General features: G+C 45.4%; 1 protein-coding gene across 2 annotated transcripts; it reads left to right on the forward strand.

Annotated features, from left to right (window-relative positions):
* The first annotated feature begins 1,307 nt into the window (after positions 1-1,307).
* Positions 1,308-18,258, forward strand: ptchd1 (patched domain containing 1). Of its 2 annotated transcripts, XM_008292307.1 has the most exons (6): positions 1,374-1,721; positions 6,206-6,451; positions 6,491-6,920; positions 14,082-14,503; positions 14,648-14,776; positions 16,606-18,258. In XM_008292307.1, the coding sequence occupies exons 1-6, from the start codon at positions 1,374-1,376 to the stop codon at positions 17,704-17,706; spliced, it is 2,676 nt and encodes an 891-aa protein (XP_008290529.1). In that variant the 3' UTR covers positions 17,707-18,258. The 2 variants fall into 2 exon arrangements, with proteins under 2 accessions (XP_008290528.1, XP_008290529.1); XM_008292306.1 differs by having other exon boundaries at positions 1,308-1,721; positions 6,206-6,920; positions 14,082-14,776.
* Positions 18,259-18,918: the final 660 nt, after the last annotated feature.

Genomic DNA, 18,918 nt, shown 5'->3' on the forward strand with positions numbered 1-18,918 from the left:
TGTCTGTGTTTTTTTTTTTTTTGGGAGGGGGGGGATGGGTGGCATCACCATTGCTATAGGAACGAGAGCTGCTGGAGGAAAAAAAAAAACAGTAATTTGTCCGGTTTCCATGGCAACTTGCTACACAACAGCAAGAGATGCTTTATGCGTCTGCGAAAAGGACGAATGCGTAAAATTGGTAAAGTTGCCACAGTCATGTCCAGGAAAAACAAATGTGCGTTTTATCCTGTGAGACGTACAACATGTTAATTAATATGATCCGAGGCTGCAGAAATCCCAGCACAGAATATTACAGCATTAGTATTCAGAGAGCAACAGTGTTTTAATGTCACTATAAACACCCGAATTCCTAGAAATCTCTCCCAGCACGAATGCGTTCTGTTTCCCTGCATCGTAGCGGCGCGGAGACGCGAGAGGCGGGGCGGAGGAAGAGGGCTCGGAGCGGGTCGTGAGGGCGGTGCAAAGGAGGGGAGAAAAGGGAGAGAGAGGCAAAGAGAGAGAGAGAGAGGGAGAGACGGCCCCCGGTTTGAAAGCCGGTAATTAGTGGCGGATGAACCGGGGCTCCGCCAAACCACCGGGGCGATGAGGAGAGGAGAGGCCGGACGACGGAGAGCTTTCTGCCGCAGAGGAAACCCAGATCAGGCTGATCTGACTAACGGCTCCTCCACCGGCATCCCCGGTGCGTGCACACCGCGTCACCTATCCTGCGACTCCCACCCACCCACCCAGCGCGACCACCCAGCAGGTTGCGTGGTGACTTGGTGATGCAGGGTGGAGCTGGACGCACGGACAGCCGGCAGGATCACATCTCGGTGTGAATCAGATGCTCACCCTCCATCCTGCTCTCCCCTCTTTAGGTATGTACAGCGTGGCTTCGGTGTGAGTGCAACTACAGTGTGGCTCCTCTCCAACTACTGGGATACAGTTTTTTTCTTTTTCTTTTCGTTTTTTTTTTGGAGGAGACGCTTAACAAGTGTAATTATGAGCGCACTCTGCGATTTTCTGTTGCGCACGGAGCCATGCAGTTTGCAGGCTGCGCTGAACGCAGCAGTGTAGCGGCTGTTTAAATGTAAAGCAGGGTGTCCATATGCGTTCTGGCCGCACAACTGAGAAATGCTGGCTCATTTAGCAGCTTTCTGTGCTTCTTCCAGCGGATGAGAGAACCCCGGGGAGAGGGGCGCCCCTGTGACCGGAGGAGGCTCGGATTCTCCCCGGCTTGGTGACCCTCCTGCGCAGGGGGAGGGAGATAAGTCCTCTCCCCGAAGTCGGCGTCACCGGAGTCCCACCGATGCGTCCTTGGGCCCCTGATGCTCGGCAGTGCTCCGGGGCTTTCCGGTCGGTGGGAGAGGCTCGAGCCGCGGCCGCGCGCTAGGATGCTGCGCCAGGTGTTGCACGCGGGCCTGAGGACCTCGTTCCACGCGCTGGGCCGGTTCGTGGCGAGCCACCCGGTGTTCTTCGCCTCGGCGCCCGTGCTCCTCTCCATCCTGCTGGGCGCCAGCTTCAGCCGGTACCGCGTGGAGGAGGACGTGGAGAGCCTGCTGGCGCCCAAACACAGCCTGGCCAAGATCGAGGGCAACCTGGTGGACAGCCTGTTCCCCGTGAACCGATCCAAGCACGCGCTCTACTCCGACCTGCAGACACCGGGCCGGTACGGGCGCGTGATCGTCACCACCCGAAAGGGGAGCGTGCTGGACCCGGTTCACCTGGACACCATACTCAAGGTATATGTGCGCGCACAGCGGGCTGCAAAATCTGATTAGATTCACATTTGCAAACAATTTCTGCAAAGTTAGTGACTTTAAACGTGGAATCTGGAGACAAATAAACAAACAAATCAAGAAAAAGTGCTTAAAAGTGACATAATGATCAAATGAAAGTAGGTAAAAATGCAATAAAGCCATGCTAGAGAATCAAATGATAAACACATAAAGCCTCCTGTATGCTATGGGAGAGACAATGCAGTGGAAGGCCTCATCTGTAAAAAAACCAAACCCTCCATTTTTCCCCCTGCAGGCTGCAAAATCAGATTTTTTACCTCGTTTGAAAGCATTTTCTGCAAAGTCAGTGACTTTAAACGTGGTTTTCTGCAAACAAACAAACCAAAAAATAAATAAAAAGTGCTAAAAGTGACATAAAGATCAAATTATAGCAGGTAAAAGTGCAATGAAACCATGTTTGAAAGTCAAGTGACAAACACATACGGCCTACTGTTTGTCTGTATCACACATTTGCGTGCATTTTCTGCAAAGTCAATGAGTTTAAATGTGGTTTTCTGCAGACAAATAAACTAATAAATAAAGAAAAAAACTAATGAAAAGTTCTTAAAAGTGACATAACGATCAAATTCTAGCAGGTAAAACTGCAATAAAGCCGTGCTAGAAAGGGAAATGACAAATACATAAAGCCTCCTGTATGTAGGCATAGGAGAGGCAATGCTGTAGATGGGATTTTAACATTTTTAGGCAGTTTTTGTATTCAGGCAGGAAAATTTCTGCAAAGTCAGTGAGTTTAAATGTGGTTTTCTGCAGACAAATCAACCAATAAATGAAGAAAAATGAATGAAAAGTGCTTTAAAGTAACATCATGATCAAATTAAAGCAGATAACAATGAAATAAATCCATGTTAAAAAGGGCAAATGTCATGTATGTATTGGAGATACAATGCAATAGATAGAATTTGCACATTTTAAAGGCCTCCCGGTCATGTTTCAGAGGCAGTTTTTTTTTGTATTCAGGCACAAACACGCAGAGAAGTGATTTAAGGACTCAGAGAGGCTCCTTGAAATACAAAACATCTGACAATTTAGCATCTGTGCCCTTTAAATCACAGCGTATATATCAGAAACCGAGGCTCTGGTGCAGCTGCAGGATCCAGCCTTAAAAACAAACCCTCTTTTTTTTTCCTGCAGGCTGCAAAATCAGATTTTTAACACATTTGCAGGCAATTTCTGCAAAATCACAGTTTAAATGTGGTTTTCTGCAGACAAATCTACCAATAAATGAAAAAAAAAAAGTGCTTAAAAGTAACACAATGATCAAATGAAAGCAGGTAAACATGCAATAAAGGCATGTTAGGGAAGGGAAATAACAGATACATAAAGCCTACTGTATGTTTGTATAGGAGAGAAAATGCAATAAAAGGCCTCGTCTGTAATGTTTTCGAGGCTTTTTTTTTGTATTCAGGCGCACACACACACATACACAAACAACAAGGAACAGTGATTTAAGGACTCCGAGAAGCTCCTTGAAAGGTAAAACGTTGAACAATTTAGCGTCTGTGCCCTTTAAATCACAGCGTATACATCAGAAACCGAGGCTCTGGCGCAGCTGCAGGATCCAGCCTTAAAAACAAACCCTCATTCAGAAACACACACGCACAGATAAAGGTCAATATCTTGCAGGTCAGGGCGCATATGCAGGCTGTCTTTCCCCCTCATTCTCAGTGATTGATAGTCATTAAGCAGAGCAACTGCAGTCCCCTTTCGAATAACAACCTTTACTGCTATGATGCAGAGCTTTTGTATTACAGAGCTGCAGCTCGGGGGCTTCTGTCTCCATGTTGGTTTACCTCGATGGAGTCAGGGCAATTAGCCCCCGGAGCCATTAGCTAAATGATTTCATGAGGCTGTAATCAGACAGTCCTGCAACTTCTATTGCTTTGCTTGTAAACGCACGGTCCACGCATGTTTCCGTGTGCGAGTTCGTCAGAGATGGTTCGTTCTTGTGACCCACTTTGCATAAACCCAGAACAGTCCATAGAGGACTGCCATAGTTAGGCTCGTCCAGCACTGTGCATCTTTTACTGCCAACAGGCTGCGAGAGAGAAACAGGTTGGTGCATAAAAGAGAGCGCTGCGAAAGAATAAATCCAGTTACATAATCTTACACGGTTACATATCATCTGAGAGCTTTGCGCTTCTGTAATTGTCCTTTTTTTTCATTTTGCGTGTCTTCACTCACACTCGACCTGCCTGCAACTGTGGGAGTTCTTCCATTTACCCAAACGCCTTCCCACATCCCTTTGAGAATGGGTCTGAACTTGTTGCATGCAGAAAGCCACAGTGTGTGTGTGTGTGTGTGTGTTGGCAGCGAGAGTGCTATCAGTGGTGGTGAGAGAAAGAACTAGACAGGATTTCCACTTGCAATAAGAGTGTGAATTGTGAGTCACACCCATTGACTGCATTGTATCAGAGTATTTAAGCTTTTGTTGCTAAACAAATTGGCACTCTGTGGCATTTTCCACATAAATGATGCTCGATGTCCAAACAAAATAGCAGTTTAGCGACTAGAAAGTTAAAAACCTTGACCTTTAACATCGATTTAAAAAAAGTAAATGTTCCCAAAAACTGCACTAGCAGTGCTGCAGATGTTTTAGTTATGTGGAACTGGCTCCAGATATCCTACAGCAGGGGTTTAGAAATGCAAAATTAGGGCATTTTATTTTTTTATTGGAATTAACAATTGCGGTCCAACAGTATTTCTACCATATACAGTATAGGGTGTGGTGCAAACAGACATTCATGGTTCCTAGAGGATGAAAAGTTACTGCTTTGCTTATCCTGTGACTGTTTATCTAGTGCTACCAGCAGGTCAAAGTTTTCACATATCCAGGAAAGTATCTCAACACCTACCTGATAGATTGACACATAATTTGGTGCAGATATTCATGGTTCCCAGAGGATGAAAAATTCTGACTTTGCTCTTCCTGTGACTATCAATCTAGTGTCACCAGCAGGTCAAAGTCGTCACCTTTCACCAATGAATGACTTACATTTCCTGTACCTGGGTGGTCAGATTCCAGCAAACCAGATGTCATCATGTGTCTATCTAACCTAAAATACGAGTTATTGTTTAGCAGCCTACAAGTCTGGATGAATGTCGGTGCTAGCACAGTGCGCTGATTATCGGGAGTGTGCAAGTTACGCCCAAACATTCAACCGATTTTAAATCAGGATCACAATTTGTAACAATGCAATTAGCAAATCACAAAGGTTGCATTTAAGGATGTACATTCTGCAGTATGTCTGATTTAGGATTTAAAATGTTGTGTCGATGGTTTTACAAGTTCATACTGTCCTCTTAGTGCGACACTCACACTTTTGACTTGGTGATGCTTCTTCATGTGCTTTAAATCTATTACACAGTAAATACTGAAATGAAGCTTGACTTTAAAAGTGATATCCAAAGTTGAACTGCAATCTCAGTATCTGTCAGAAAAAGAACACAATTACACGTTTACCCCAAACCGTTTTGCCTTAGTAAACACTTAGACCTTATCTGACTGCCAGTCGTCTTTGACTTTCTGTAGAAATCTATGATCTATAGATGGAAATATCTTTTGTTGGGTCGCATGTTTCTTGTGTGTGATGTTGTTGCATTATGTTGCATTCCTCCCCCATGTGAAATGAAAAACTAACTCTAGCTAAATGCTAAGCTAAGATTGTTTGATGGCGAACATTCTATACATTTAGCATTGTCAGCATGTTAGCTTTAGCATTTAGCACAAAGCTGAATTGTATAAAGCTGCAAGCATGGCTGTACTCTTGTTTTAAAAACGTTCTTTCTTTAACCCTCTCAATATGAGGGAGTTCTGAGTCGGATCAATTACAAATCTGGGTTAAGACAATATATAAGATTTCCTTTTAGAAGCATACAATTTTACCATACCATAGGTAATGTGCTTTTAAAAAAGTACAGATAGGGCCTTTAAAGTGAATGTAAGAGACTTGAGGGACTTATGTTGGGAATTTTAATCTAACTGCTAAAAATGACACATTGGAATAATTTGGCTGTTGAAGTGTCTGCATCCTCATAGGACAGGTTGGTGCAAGAAGGTAACTTTCAGAACAAACCCATTTTAAAGAAACATTCCTGCAGACACACTCCCTGAAGCCACTGCAGCACTCTGAGGTGGGAGACAGCTCTGTCCAATGTTCACTGTGGTAGAGACCAGCATCAGGCCTGTTGCTTAGTAACCAGCACCGTGGATGCTGGCGCCGTTGTCCTCTCGCCATAGAAACGGAGGAGGACTCTGAGACAACTATTGTTACTCTATTGAGAAATACTCACGCACGCATTCTCTGCCTTTTATTCACACAAACAAAAACAAACGAAACTAGAACACAAAGTAGTGAGTGAGCAGCACGATCATCCGCCCCGACGCTCACCCAAAAACACCTCCCTCTCTTTGTTTGGTCTGCTCGCAGCTCCACAGGCGGATCTACCAGATGCAGGTGACGGTCCCGGCCACGGGCTTCAACAGCTTCAACTACTCCTTCTCCTACCTCTGTCTCCCTGACGACAAGAACGTCTGCATCATCGATGACATCATCCGCGCCATGGAGGAGATCCAGGCGGCTCGCACCTCCAACCGGTCCGTCCCGGTCCTGCGGTACCCCATCACCCAGCTGGCAGACGGACGGCAGGCGTACATCGGCCACCAGCTGGGCGGCGTGCAGGGTTGGGGTCCCAGCGGGGCGGTGCGAGCTCAGGGGACGGGGGCCAGGGGGGAAGGCGTCCGTTCTGCCAGGGCGCTGCAGCTCACCTACTACCTCCAAGCTCGAGGCGGCCTGATGGACCGGGTGGCCAGCCAGTGGGAAAAGGCCTTCTGCGCTGAGCTGCAGCACTTTGCGGCGTTGCACCCGAAGCTGGGCCTCTACCCTTCCACTTCCTCTTCCCTGAGGACAGACTTCCAGTTCTCCTCTGTGCTGGCGCGTCGCCCCCTGTTGGCCAGCCTGGGCGTGTGCGGCGTGCTGGCCCTCCTCTGCTGCTCTATGAGGGACTGTGTGAGGTCCAAGCCCTGGCTGGGACTCCTGGCTCTGCTGTCGATCACGCTGTCGGGCCTCACTGCTGCTGGAATACTCAACCTGACCGGGGCCACCTACAACTCCACATACCTGGGCATCCCCTTCGTCATGCTCGGTAGGTGCCACGCTGATATGTTTGGTCTTTATGAATTCGTCCTCCTGTTTGTCTGGAACTGGCCTTTCTCTGGGCCTTTTTGGTGCATACTTTCTCAGTCATTTATGGTAGCTGAGCGCAGGGAAGTCTTAGCAGCAACAACAACAACAGATAAAAGCTCGGAGAAATCAAAGAAAAGTGGTGCTAATGCGTGGCAGGTGGAACACTGCCGTTGCTTTTATACCGCAGTCTGCCCGTGTTCCCTCGTCTGCTCTTTCACTACTTGGTTGTGATGGGTTTTGCAGATGCCCGCCTCAGGCTGAATGCCATTTCAAAGTAGACAGAGCATCAAAATGACTGACAAGTGGTAGGGCATGAACTTGACTCAGGGAGGACGAGGGAACTAACAGAACCTTTTCTGACTGTGGGCAAGAACTAACGGTTGTACCAGTGAGTTTTGAGGTTGCGGCTCTTGAACCAGAGTCTGCAACAAATTCTAAAATTCTGTTTTACATCTCAAAAAGTCTTCCAAATTTAATGACAGAGTGTGTTTTTCATTATTTCCTTTATAAATAGGCCATGTATTGATGGAATGTCTTCTAAAGCTGCTTGAATAATGATTTATGATTGTGTTTGGATAAAGTTTGGCTGGGTTCAGACATAAACACAAACTTGTTAAGTAGTTTACTAGTTTAGGACAAACATTTTAGTTTGTATTAAAAAAAAAACAAAAAAACACCTACAGTCGTGACTCGATAATCCGACCCTTAACAATCTGAAAACCTTGCTATCTGACGGGTTTTTAGGAAAAACGAATGGAACCCATTAAAAATAGCCTTCACATAGCGACAACCTTGGATTCCGACTACGACATGACATTTAATGTCACCAATCAGGATAACGGCGTATTATCTGACTGAACAATCCCACAGATTGGCTACGTTCACACTGCAGGACTTAATGCTCAATTCAGATTTATTTGTGAGTTCGTTCACATTTCCACTTAAATACGACTTGTATGTGATCTGCTGTGTGAACTTCATACGACCCAAAAGTGTCCCGCATGCGCAGAAGAGGACACGACGACATCACACGCAGCGAGCGTGCTCAGTGTTTATGGAGGTAAACATGGATGGCGGCGGCATCACTGATGGTGGAAGCAGAACCCGGACCGCTATCCTAAACTAGCATCAACAGCCAAGTACTGCCTGTGTGTTCCAGCCACTTCCACCCCGTCGGCGGGCTCCCCCGGGGTGGAAGTGTCCCCCGACCGCACTGAATATTCGGATATTCATCATTAATTGGGCCTGAATATCCAGAGACCACAAAGTGCTATTTGGACCAGCCCTACTAGTTATTATAACAACTATGAACAATAATTAACAACAAATGAGCCTTCAAGCATCAAGCCCTCCTTGTATCTGGACCTCCGTCTTAATAATCCGACATCCTTGCTATCCGACATAGAAGAAGGTTTTACATTTGGTCTCGGATTATCGAGTCACGACCGTATATCTCTTACTACGATACAACCTGCTGCCATTTCTTAAACCTCACTGAGCACAGTTTGTACAGCACATACAGAGTCTTTTAGAACAAGTTCACTGACATCAGTGTCTCAGGTTATTCTCTAAAGGCAGAAGTAAAAAATGTCAATTTTTGCTTGTGTTTTTGAAATCATACTCTGACCCAGTGATGAGGGCCACAGAGACCTGTATTTCAAAATCCTCTCTTGTCTGTGGTCCATAGTAAGTCCAAGGTTATTCATTTCGGTCTTACAGTTGTGTAGCTGGCGAGGATGTCTTTTCAAAAAAATAAATAAAAATAAAAGATAGCCGTGGGCTTGTGGGAACCTTGGCAGTAAGAAATCAATGCCGGCTGTTTATAGGAAACAAGAATCAAACAGCAGTCTTCTGCACCAGCGCTGAACACCCTGTTGTCCCATCCATCCACCCCAGTCTCCTCATCATAAGGCTCTGAGACACGTTGCACTACTTCCACCAATGATTTTGAATATTTGATCACTTCGACCATACAGCCCCGAGGCCGACAGCTTCTGCCTGCACTGAATTGTCCACCCGTGGTTGAATCCAGATGTGTGGATTTCCAGGCACTTAAAGGCACTCTGTGGGTGGAGACCTGTGGGGTGTCAAGTATTGGCCTCATCCAGCATTCATCAAGTCTACTGATAGTTAATCCTTTATGGAAACATTCATGACAGGAGGAAGGACATTTGAATTTAATCTGTTACAAGACTTAAGGGTTGGACTGTTTTCAATTAAAGAAAATCTTGATTGACTGAAATCATACCTGCTCTTCAAGGTTGGTGGTGGGGTCAGTAAATCAGCGTGTTATCTCGAGATGAACCACATTAGCACGATGTTCTCCACCTTATTAACCTCAATGAATTCCAGACAGACATTAAAAAACAGTGTTTACAGCATATTAAATGTATTAATCTGTTATTTTACACTAAGATGAAAACAGACTCGGAGCAGAACACTGCTCACCTGCACATATTCACATGATTTCTGCACATAGACCTATATCAACAGGTGATCGAGCACAAGAGCTGCTGAGGAAACCAACACAGAAAAGGTTAGCCTGCTGTCTTTAGACGATCTGCCATGTTGGTTGTAAATCTGCTGTTGTTACAAAAATGCAGCCACGAGGACGACTTCTTTCACGTGGAGTCAATGAGGGCTGCGACAAATTATTATTTTCTCAGTTGTTTGACCTATAAATTGGCTAAAAATGTCAATCGGTGATCCCAAAGCCCACGGTGACGTCCTCAAATGACTCAACCTAAAGATATTCAGTTTACTGTGAAAGAGGAGGAAGAAAACCAGAATGTTTACATTTAAGAAGCTGGGATCAAAGAAGTCTGACTTTTTTCCCTCCCAAATAATTACTTGAACTGACTAATTGATTCTAAAAAAATAGTTGCAGATTCATTTAGTAGTTAATTAGTCAGTTTAGAGTCAGTTAGTTTGGAGTAAACATGAACTAAGCATTAAGAACTCGTGGTCTTGCTATGATACTGATGGACAGCTGGTGGCAGTAACGCGGCCATTAAAGCTAGCAAGTAAACATGGAAGTGAACAATGACGTTTATAAAATGCTTTTAAATAGATTACCATGTGATGTGTTTACAAGAAAAATCCACAGGGCCACATAAAAACATGCTCTGGTGGAGAATGTTCCACATTTATTTACACTAGTGTGGACATTAAGCGATATCTGCAAATCAGAATTTATTTGTGTTTGTTTTTCAAATCTTTATTTCCCAAAAAATTAAATAAAAAAATCTTTGAGCATCTCTGCTGTTGAAGCCGCGACTATTTCAGCAGCTTAATTTGATTTCCTCTGAGCTCCTAATTATGCAGCAGCTTGCGTGTGAAACGAGGACAATAAAGTTGTGTCGCTGTTTGTATATTCATTTGGGTTTTTATTCAATTCCGAATTCATTTAGCGAATTGATTTATTTGTCTGGACGGAGATAAGATAAAGAGAAGGACCGAAGGGAAGACGAAGCAAGCGGGGGGAGAGGAGAAAGGCTGCTGTCAGGCTGAGAATAACTGCAGAGTGAACAGAAAATCCAAGGAAACAGAGAGATGAAGAGACAGGGGAGGAGGGCTCTGTGAAATATCACTCCAAACGCAGGCAGAGATCAGGATTCTCTGAGCAGAAAATGAAGTTAAACTGTAGTTAGAAGGAAGACAGGCAGGCAGGCAGGAGGGTTTTTCAGAATGCAAGTGGGCAGACAGAAAAAAAGGTGGGAGGAAGTGTGAGGCGAGAGAGAAGGATCGGATTAGGAACAGGGAGAGAGATGCAGTGTATTCAAAAAAAAAAAAAAAAAAAAAGAATGTGGATTTGTGACAACATTCAGCATCTTTCCAGAACCAGACACAGTTTCACACCGGACTTGTTAACTTGAACACGAGACCCAGTGTAGTAGCAAACAGCCTGTTCCATTAGCTCCCTGCGTGCGCTATTGTGCACAAAGGAGAGTAAGCTGATGATTTTAAAAGGAGAATTCTCCTCCTTTTTCCATCAGCGCCGCTTTTGTGGCTCTACAAGCTTTACAATCTCCCCCCTCTGTTGTTGCAGAGGTCGAGGGGAACATCGGGACAACAGCTCCCTGCTGCACGATTGTCACTCGAATCATCTCATTTGTTGCCCAGAGCGACTGAAAGTAAACACAGAAATTAGCCACTTGAAAATGGCCATTTGCTAACCGCATTAGGGATCTCCGTCCGGGGACGACCTGCTGGCCGACCGCATCGCCTGCATCCGCCACGCTGGTTTGTTGACGTGCACGAGGCCCGCTCTCAGGAAACCCAAGAACCAAATGAAATGGTGTATTTCCCCTCGATAATGATGATGCTCTGCAGCTATTTCCATCCTTGACGAGTCATTTTAGGTCAATTTTTTTGAAGAATATGTCTGCTGGTAGCTTGTCTGATGCAGCTTTTCTCTGTTTTATAATGTTCTAAGCATCTTTGGATGTCTGGATTCTCCCCGGGCTGTGGGAAAAAGCATCAGTTTTCACTATTTTTGAATTATTTGTCGGTAGATAACAATGTCAGATTGACTGAAAATATGTCAATTTTTGTTAGTTTTACACTTTAAAATGATCCTTTACATCTGAATTATGTGCAGACAAAATTAACAGAAGCATTTGATGAGTTTTGCTCACTTTGTCAAGTAGAGAGCAGCTTATCTACAGCAAAAACATGCTTATATTTCTGAGTATTAAGTAGACGTAGTTGCATGATTCGCTCCTGTTTTCAGTGCGATACAATAGTCGTGTCAGTTGTTCCTCGTGTCTTCGTGCCTGATTGTGCGTGTAAGTGTGTGTTTGACTGCGTCTGACTTGTAAATATCAAAATCTTTGCGCAAGAGATGTCCCCAGCCTCCCGTTTTTGCTCTCGCGTTCTCTCTGCAACATTAACTTCTCCACCTTTTCCTCCGTCATTCACTGTTTAATTCACTCACACACACATGCACACACACAAACACACACACACCGACCGCAGATCTGCAGACTTTCTGTTGCACCCACGCCTCAAGTGTCGGTACAGTGTGCCTCTGCAAAGGTGTTAAGTGTTTCGCCATGGTGAGGTCACTGCAGGGGGAAGGAGGGGTGTATGTGTGTCCCCGGTGACTCACGGGCGCCATGGCAACCGTGCAAGAAGAAGCAAAAAAAAAAAACATTAAAAGCCATCTGCTGCACATATATAAAGATGTATGTGCATGCACTTGACGCTGGACAAGTTCATGCATGGACGGAGCGTCGCATTTAATGCAAGCTGGCACTGATTTGCATCCTTGAATCAAAAATGACTTAAAACAAACATCCTGATGCACTTTCTAGGAAGGAGACTCTATTTTTTAATCCTGTTTTCAAAACATTGAGTTGTAATTGTGTAATTTCAGGGTATAAGTTGCGTCCTCGTGCTCTGCTGCAGCTGCGACGGTCCATTTTCTCAACCGGGGTCCTTCAAGTCGGAAGAAAAACTGCATTTTCACGCCGCCTTACGTCTGTCGTTTCACATATCTTCACTTCAAACGGGCCTGAAGTGTGACATTATGCAGAGAGGGACAGTTCACAAGCAGTTACTGCACTTCTTTGTGCAACGCTGCGATTCGGCGAAATGAACACGCAGCAGCGACGGAAATAAATTGGTTTGACGTGTGCCTCTAAATGTCGTGTGACTTTAAAAGACCTTAAAGTCACATATGTGTGTAATTAAATGCTGCTTTAATTGAATTTAGTGGGCAACAAACTGTAGCATTGACATTTAATCACCTTGTAAAACTCTTTAGTTGCTCATTTAGGCATCCAGCAGACACAGGAGGATCATTAAGTGCAAAACTGGCTCTTCTTTTAGTTTTTGGTTTCCAACATCTCCTGGAGGAAATATCTGCCTGTGAGGCTCATAAACGCTGTGCTGTGGTCACTGCTGTGGTCGCTACTTGTGTCTGTCAGGTGTCTGAGGCTGAGCAGGTGGTGTGTAATTGGTTTATGTGAGCTTTATTGCTGCTTTCTGTGGCTGAAAAGCAGTGGTGGAAAGTACATTTACTCAAGTACTGTACCTAAACGGAGGCTTGATGTATTTCCACTTTATGCTTCCACTCCTTTACGTGTCAGAGCGCAATGTTGGTCCGTCTGCTTTACTCTTTTAAGATGACAATGGAAGGAATGGATGACATGGAGAACATTTTAATTTAATGTTTAAAGAACGTTTTCGGGGTGTTTATTATTTCCAACAATGTTCTAATGAAGTTAAAAAAGGAACTTTGGCTCACATTATCTGCCTAAGTTCATTTTATTCTAATGTTCAAAGAATGTTTCAAGGATATTTTTCATTTAATATAAAAGTAAACTAAGAAAGAACGTTTTATTGGAACATTCAGAGGATGTTTCTGCTTCATGCTAACAAAACAAGAAGGTTCTCGAACCAGCATTCAAAGAATGTTTGCAGATGTTAATAAAACGCTCCTGTAATGTGACATATTAACAGAGGTAGAACGTTTTGCTGCAGTATTCTGGGATGTTGTTCAGGTAACACATTAGAGAACATTCTTCAGTAAAATGTTCTCACAATGTTAAATAGCCACAAAGGAAGAATGTTTCAGTAGAATGTTACATTCTTCCAATGTTACATAGTAACAAAGGAAGAATGTTCTCAATGCAACATTCGGAAAATGTTTTGAGAACATTTTTAGAACGTCTTTGGAGAACCCTTCTTTTAGGAAGAACATTCTGGAAACCAAAAAAAACCCCAAACACCACAAGAACTTTGCAGAATTTTCTTGCAATGTTTCTAGAACAAAACAAGACATAAATTCCCCACAACATTGGCTAACGTTAGCTATAAGTTCTAATAACATTTCGAAGAAATCATTTTAATAACAGAGACAAGGATCATATAATATAATAACGAGGTTGTTATAAGAATGCTGTCCGGACCACAGCTTCGGTTCTTAATAAAAAGTTCCAGTAATGTGATGTTTAACAAGGAAAGAACATTTGCTGAAGCTTCAAACATCACCACAACTTTGCAGAACTTTCTCAGAGTGTTTAAAAAGGGTGTTATCGTATTTCAATGACTTTCTGTGCTCTTACCTGTTCTCTAATGTGGTTTACGTTCTCATTCCTGCTCTGTTTCCCGTCAGGTCACGGGCTCTTCGGCTCCTTCGAGATTCTGTCGTCGTGGAGGCGAACCCGGGAGGACCAGCACGTGAAGGAGCGCGTGGCGAGCGTCTTCGAGGACGTCATGCTGCGTTTCTCCGGCTCCACCATGCTCCACCTCATGACGCTGGGCCTGGCCGCCTCGCCGCTCACCAACATGGAGGCCGTCCGGCTCTTCTGCCGCACCGCCGCCCTCGCCGTCACCATCAGCTACGTTTACATGCTGTCCTTCTACAGCTCCTGCCTGGTGTTCACCGGCTACCTAGAGACCGGCTACAGACACGGCTGCTTCTGCCGGAGAGTCCCCAAACCGGACCGGCTGGACTCCAAACCGGCCTGGTACAGGTGTTTGATGTACACCCGCTACCAGGATGAAGCGCAGACCACCAACCCGCCGCACGCCGTCGCTCACGCTCACACGCCAAACCCCAACCTGACGCACACGCACACGGTGAACCACCCCGGTGTGCACGGACACGTGGCCAACTCCACGCACACACATCCACACTCTCACACGCACTCGACGGCGAGCACGGACCCTCATCCTCAGGACTCGCACCTTCTGCTGGGGTGTGTGCGGCGTTGCTACGGAGACTGGATCACCAACACATACGTCAAGCCCTTTGTGGTTCTGCTTTACCTGGTTTACATCTCCTTCGGATTGATGGGGTTCCTACAGGTGAGACACACGCCACAACAACACACCAGCGTACATAAGAAGGCGTATGCACAGTGTTATCTGAGAGGATCCTCTACCTCCTCTAATAAAAATGGCTGAGCGTTCCCACCGCCAAACTGCAGTCCACCATTGACAGTCTTATAAACATGATCTGGTACATGACAGATTTAAGGAAACATTGGTTCCTGGTCCTAACGTGCATGGCTCCAAAACTTTACTCCAACTTGCCATTGTGAAGCACAGAGTAGTAGTTTGAGCAGAGTTATAGGTCAGTTGGAAGTCTCTGCTGCAGCTAAGCTAGTTCAAGATATAAAGCTATTATTTTCATGTAAAACCCTGAACAACTTTGATACACGGAGATGAGTTTTTAGGAGTTTAATTGCTTGAACAAAGATGTCACCTTTGTTCACACAAATTGGAAAGCAGATTTTAACTTAGCTTCTTGCAAAAATGTAATAATTCCCAGTCAGACGTTTTTTGTTCAAAAAAACATACTAAGAAAGTTCTGAAAAGTTCTACTAATGTTTTTAATGGGAAGTTTTCTTGTAGTTCCCAGAATGTTCTTCTTAAATGTGTCGCTCTTTGCCCACCTAATTGCCCCTCGGAGATAAATAAAGATTTTTTCTGATTCTGATAAAGGTAGAATAAGCAAAGATGTTTTAACAATGTTTGGTGATAACATTGTCAAAACATTCCTGAAACTAAATGCTGCATTGACAACATTTTTTCTTGCTATCACGTAAAGTTGTGGGAACATTTAGTCAATTTTTTTTATGTATTCGAAGGCAACACGTTGTGAGAATTTTTTATAGAAGAACGTATATATTGCGTTGCCTCGACAACATTCCCAAAACATGCTCAGAACATAAACAGAGACAGACGTAGATCTGCACATTCCAGATGAATGTAGAGTTACATCTAAGCTATGGCATGAAGGAAAAACTTCTAAGTATGTTTGTCTGATCTACAGAGACGAGTTTTTAGGGGTTAATCAACAACCAACAGGGACTTTCAGAGAATATGTGCACCAAATTTCACGTCAGAATGTAGCAATAAACTACAATTACCCATAACAACCTTCTTGCATTAGGTGTTGCTGCATATTTCCGCAGAAGCATAATTCTAGCTTTCCTCTTCGTTATGAATTGAAGATTTGCGTTTAATTCCTCCATACCTGCAGTCATCACAGCTTCACTGGAGGAAGTCGCCCCGTGGAGATCTTTTTAAATCGGTTCGTATGTTTACATTCACTGCTCATCGAAATGCATTGAGTGTAACAGCCTCTGCTGGTGCATTGCAGCACATATTATCGCCATCACTGAGGAAGATGTGAACCCTGTGGCATCTGCTTTGCATTGTGTCACCTGTGTGAACAAATCTGGGAGCCGATCCAACAACACTGCTGCTATAAAACTGACATCAGTGTTGTACGTAGTGAGTCCTGCTGACAGGATAGTTGGTGTTATAGTGTTATGTTATTGCCTTTATTCCTTGGACCATGATGGATGGCTTATATTTGGCGTCTTCAGCTGCCCAGATGAGACGTGCACTGAATGCCTCCACACCGTATATGCTATCAAACTCCATTGGTGCCATATTTGAACATCTATAAACCACCGACTGTCTAGCACATGCGATGGATTCCATTCATTTCTATTGACCTTTTACTTTTTGAGGATTGGCACTTCATTTCTAACTGCACCCGGTTTATTTGTCAACCAAGTCGAGGTGACGGGATCGATATCACGTTAGAGTTATATCATCCGGTTCAATTGTCCTCACACCGGATACAACCTACACCTTAACGAATATGTCTCTGCTGCCAACAGGTGACCCAGGGCTCCGACCCCAGCGCGCTGGTTGCCATGGACACAGCGACAGTATTGTACACCCGCGCCCAGCAGCGTTACTTCAGCTCCTACTCCCCTGTGATTGGATTCTACATCTACGAAAGCGCCCCCTACTGGAACGCCTCGGTGCAGCGGGACCTGCTGGAATACGCCAAAGGCTTCCAGAGGATCAGCTGGCTGGAGGCGTACCTGAACTACCTGTCGGACCGCAACCAGTCCACCAGCCAGCCGCGGGAGAACTTCACCCGCACGCTCCGCCACTCCTTCCTGCGCGAGCCGCAGTTCGCCCACTTTGCGGACGACATCATATTCGCGGAGCGCGGCCAGGGCGAGGAGCCCGACGTGGCGGCCTCGCGCATCTTCCTGGTCGCCAAGACGACGGAGAACAAGCGCGAGGAGATGTCGGTGCTGCTGGACACGCTGCGGCGCCTGTCGCTGACCTCGCGCGTCCGCTTCCTCATCTTTAACCCTTCCTTCGTGTACCTGGACCGCTACGCCGCGGCGGTCAGCTCCCCCCTCAGACACTCACTGCTGGCGGTGCTCTTCCTGTTGGGTTTGTCCTCGCTGGCCGTCGTGGAGCCGCTGGTCTCCGTGTGGCTGGGCCTCACCCTGCTCTCCGTCCAGTTCGGGGTGCTGGGCTTCATGACCTTATGGGGCGTGGAGCTGGACTGCATGTCCGTGCTGTGTCTGATATCGGCCTTGGGGCACTCGGCGGACTGCAGCGGCCCTCTGCTCTGCGGCTTCGCCTCGGGTCGGGGCGAGAGCAGGACTCGCTGGGTGAGAGTGGCGCTGGAGAGACACGGGGTTCCCTCCCTGCAGACGCTCATCTGCTACAGCGTCGCCCTGGTGCCTGTTGGCTCCGTACGCTCCAACCTCACGCGCACACTGTTCCGCTGCCTCACCCTCACGGCCGGCTGCTCGGCCCTGCACACGCTGGCGTTCCTGCCCACCCTGCTCACCTTCCTGCCCCCCTCCAAGAGCCGGGGTCACCGGCCCGGAGAAGAGGGCCAGAGGCAGGAGGTCGAGTGCGTCGAAATGAACGACAGCACCAGAGTGGTCGACCAGATCACCACTGTCTGAGCGCGGGGATGACGCTGGTTTTTTTGGGCTCCTGCGTTGCCATGGTGACTGCCGGCTGGGAAGTGGTTCAGCCGCCGAGCGCGCCGCTGACGAGAATGCTGATACTTGTGAAGACAGGAAGCAAACGGAGGGTGCGACGGAGGAAAGATGGGATGAAAATTAAGAGTAGAAGGTCAAGAGAAAATAGATTCAAGAGAGCAGGAGGCAGATGAAGACCAGGAGGGAGAGAAAGACAGGTTTCCGATGCAGTGTATCCATGGTTACCTGCTTGTTGCTAGTGCTGTGCGGCATGTGAATGAGGTTTATTTTCCCCCAAACGGCCAATCAGAAGTTGAGGATCAGCCGAGGTGTGACGTCACCACAGAAGAAGTGCCACACTTTTCACGTCTACGAAACTTTGCTTTAGATCCGATCCCGTCGTTTTGCTACTGCTATCTGTTCGCCATACCAAGTTGCACAAATACAGCTACAATGACATGAGGCAATCATCTGTATGACTCGAGTATTTCTACTTTAATGCTGGACAAATAAAGTCAAAATAAGGAAACGTGATCTTAGGTCTTTGTGGTCTGTAGAATAGTGGTGCGGAAGCTAAAGAGGGCAAAGCAGTGGTTGACTTTTTTTCTTTTCGTTCGAATGTTTTTCTCCAGTCTTAGAACTCAAAAACACAGAGTTGTCAAATGGATTCTTAACACGCTTGGAGAAAAGAACAGGTTACGGTAATTATGATGACTCCAACCTTTTCTGGAAGGCTTTAAAGTCAAAGCGGAGTGCTTCGGTAATCCTTTGAGTGAAACTAAAAGGGGTGAAAAACTTTGATGGTACTGGGGCTGTTGTTTGGCACAAAGTTTAAAAAAAATAATTGCAATATTTCAGAAAATCTTAAACTCAGAACAGTTTAGCAAAGGCTACAACTCTTGCTGTAAAAATTCAAAAGTCACTATAATGAAAATTTAGGATTTTGACACTTGTTTTAAGTTATATAGAAATGCACAGCTTTTTCCTTTTTCATTTGCACTCTAAGATTGCAAGCTGCACTCAAAATTACTCTCTATTATATTATAATATAGTACACAGCTTTCACACATCCTAGCTTGAAAATCAAAACCAGTCAAACCCAGTCTTTATTTAGAACAGTTGTGCAATGCAGACAGTCTCTATTCTGGTGGTTGTTTAGCATATATTCATCAATAAGTAGTGAATAACAAGACA

This window comes from Stegastes partitus, unplaced genomic scaffold, assembly GCF_000690725.1.
Source record: "Stegastes partitus isolate 25-593 unplaced genomic scaffold, Stegastes_partitus-1.0.2 Scaffold800, whole genome shotgun sequence".
Taxonomy (NCBI): domain Eukaryota; kingdom Metazoa; phylum Chordata; class Actinopteri; family Pomacentridae; genus Stegastes; species Stegastes partitus.

Coding starts and splice junctions, on each gene's coding strand:
- ptchd1 (XM_008292306.1), top strand. CDS start 1,308: ATGCTCGGCAGTGCTCCGGGGCTTTCCGGTCGGTGGGAGAGGCTCGAG. Junction 1,722..6,205: donor ACCTGGACACCATACTCAAG/GTATATGTGCGC, acceptor GTCTGCTCGCAG/CTCCACAGGCGGATCTACCA. Junction 14,777..16,605: donor GATTGATGGGGTTCCTACAG/GTGAGACACACG, acceptor TGCTGCCAACAG/GTGACCCAGGGCTCCGACCC.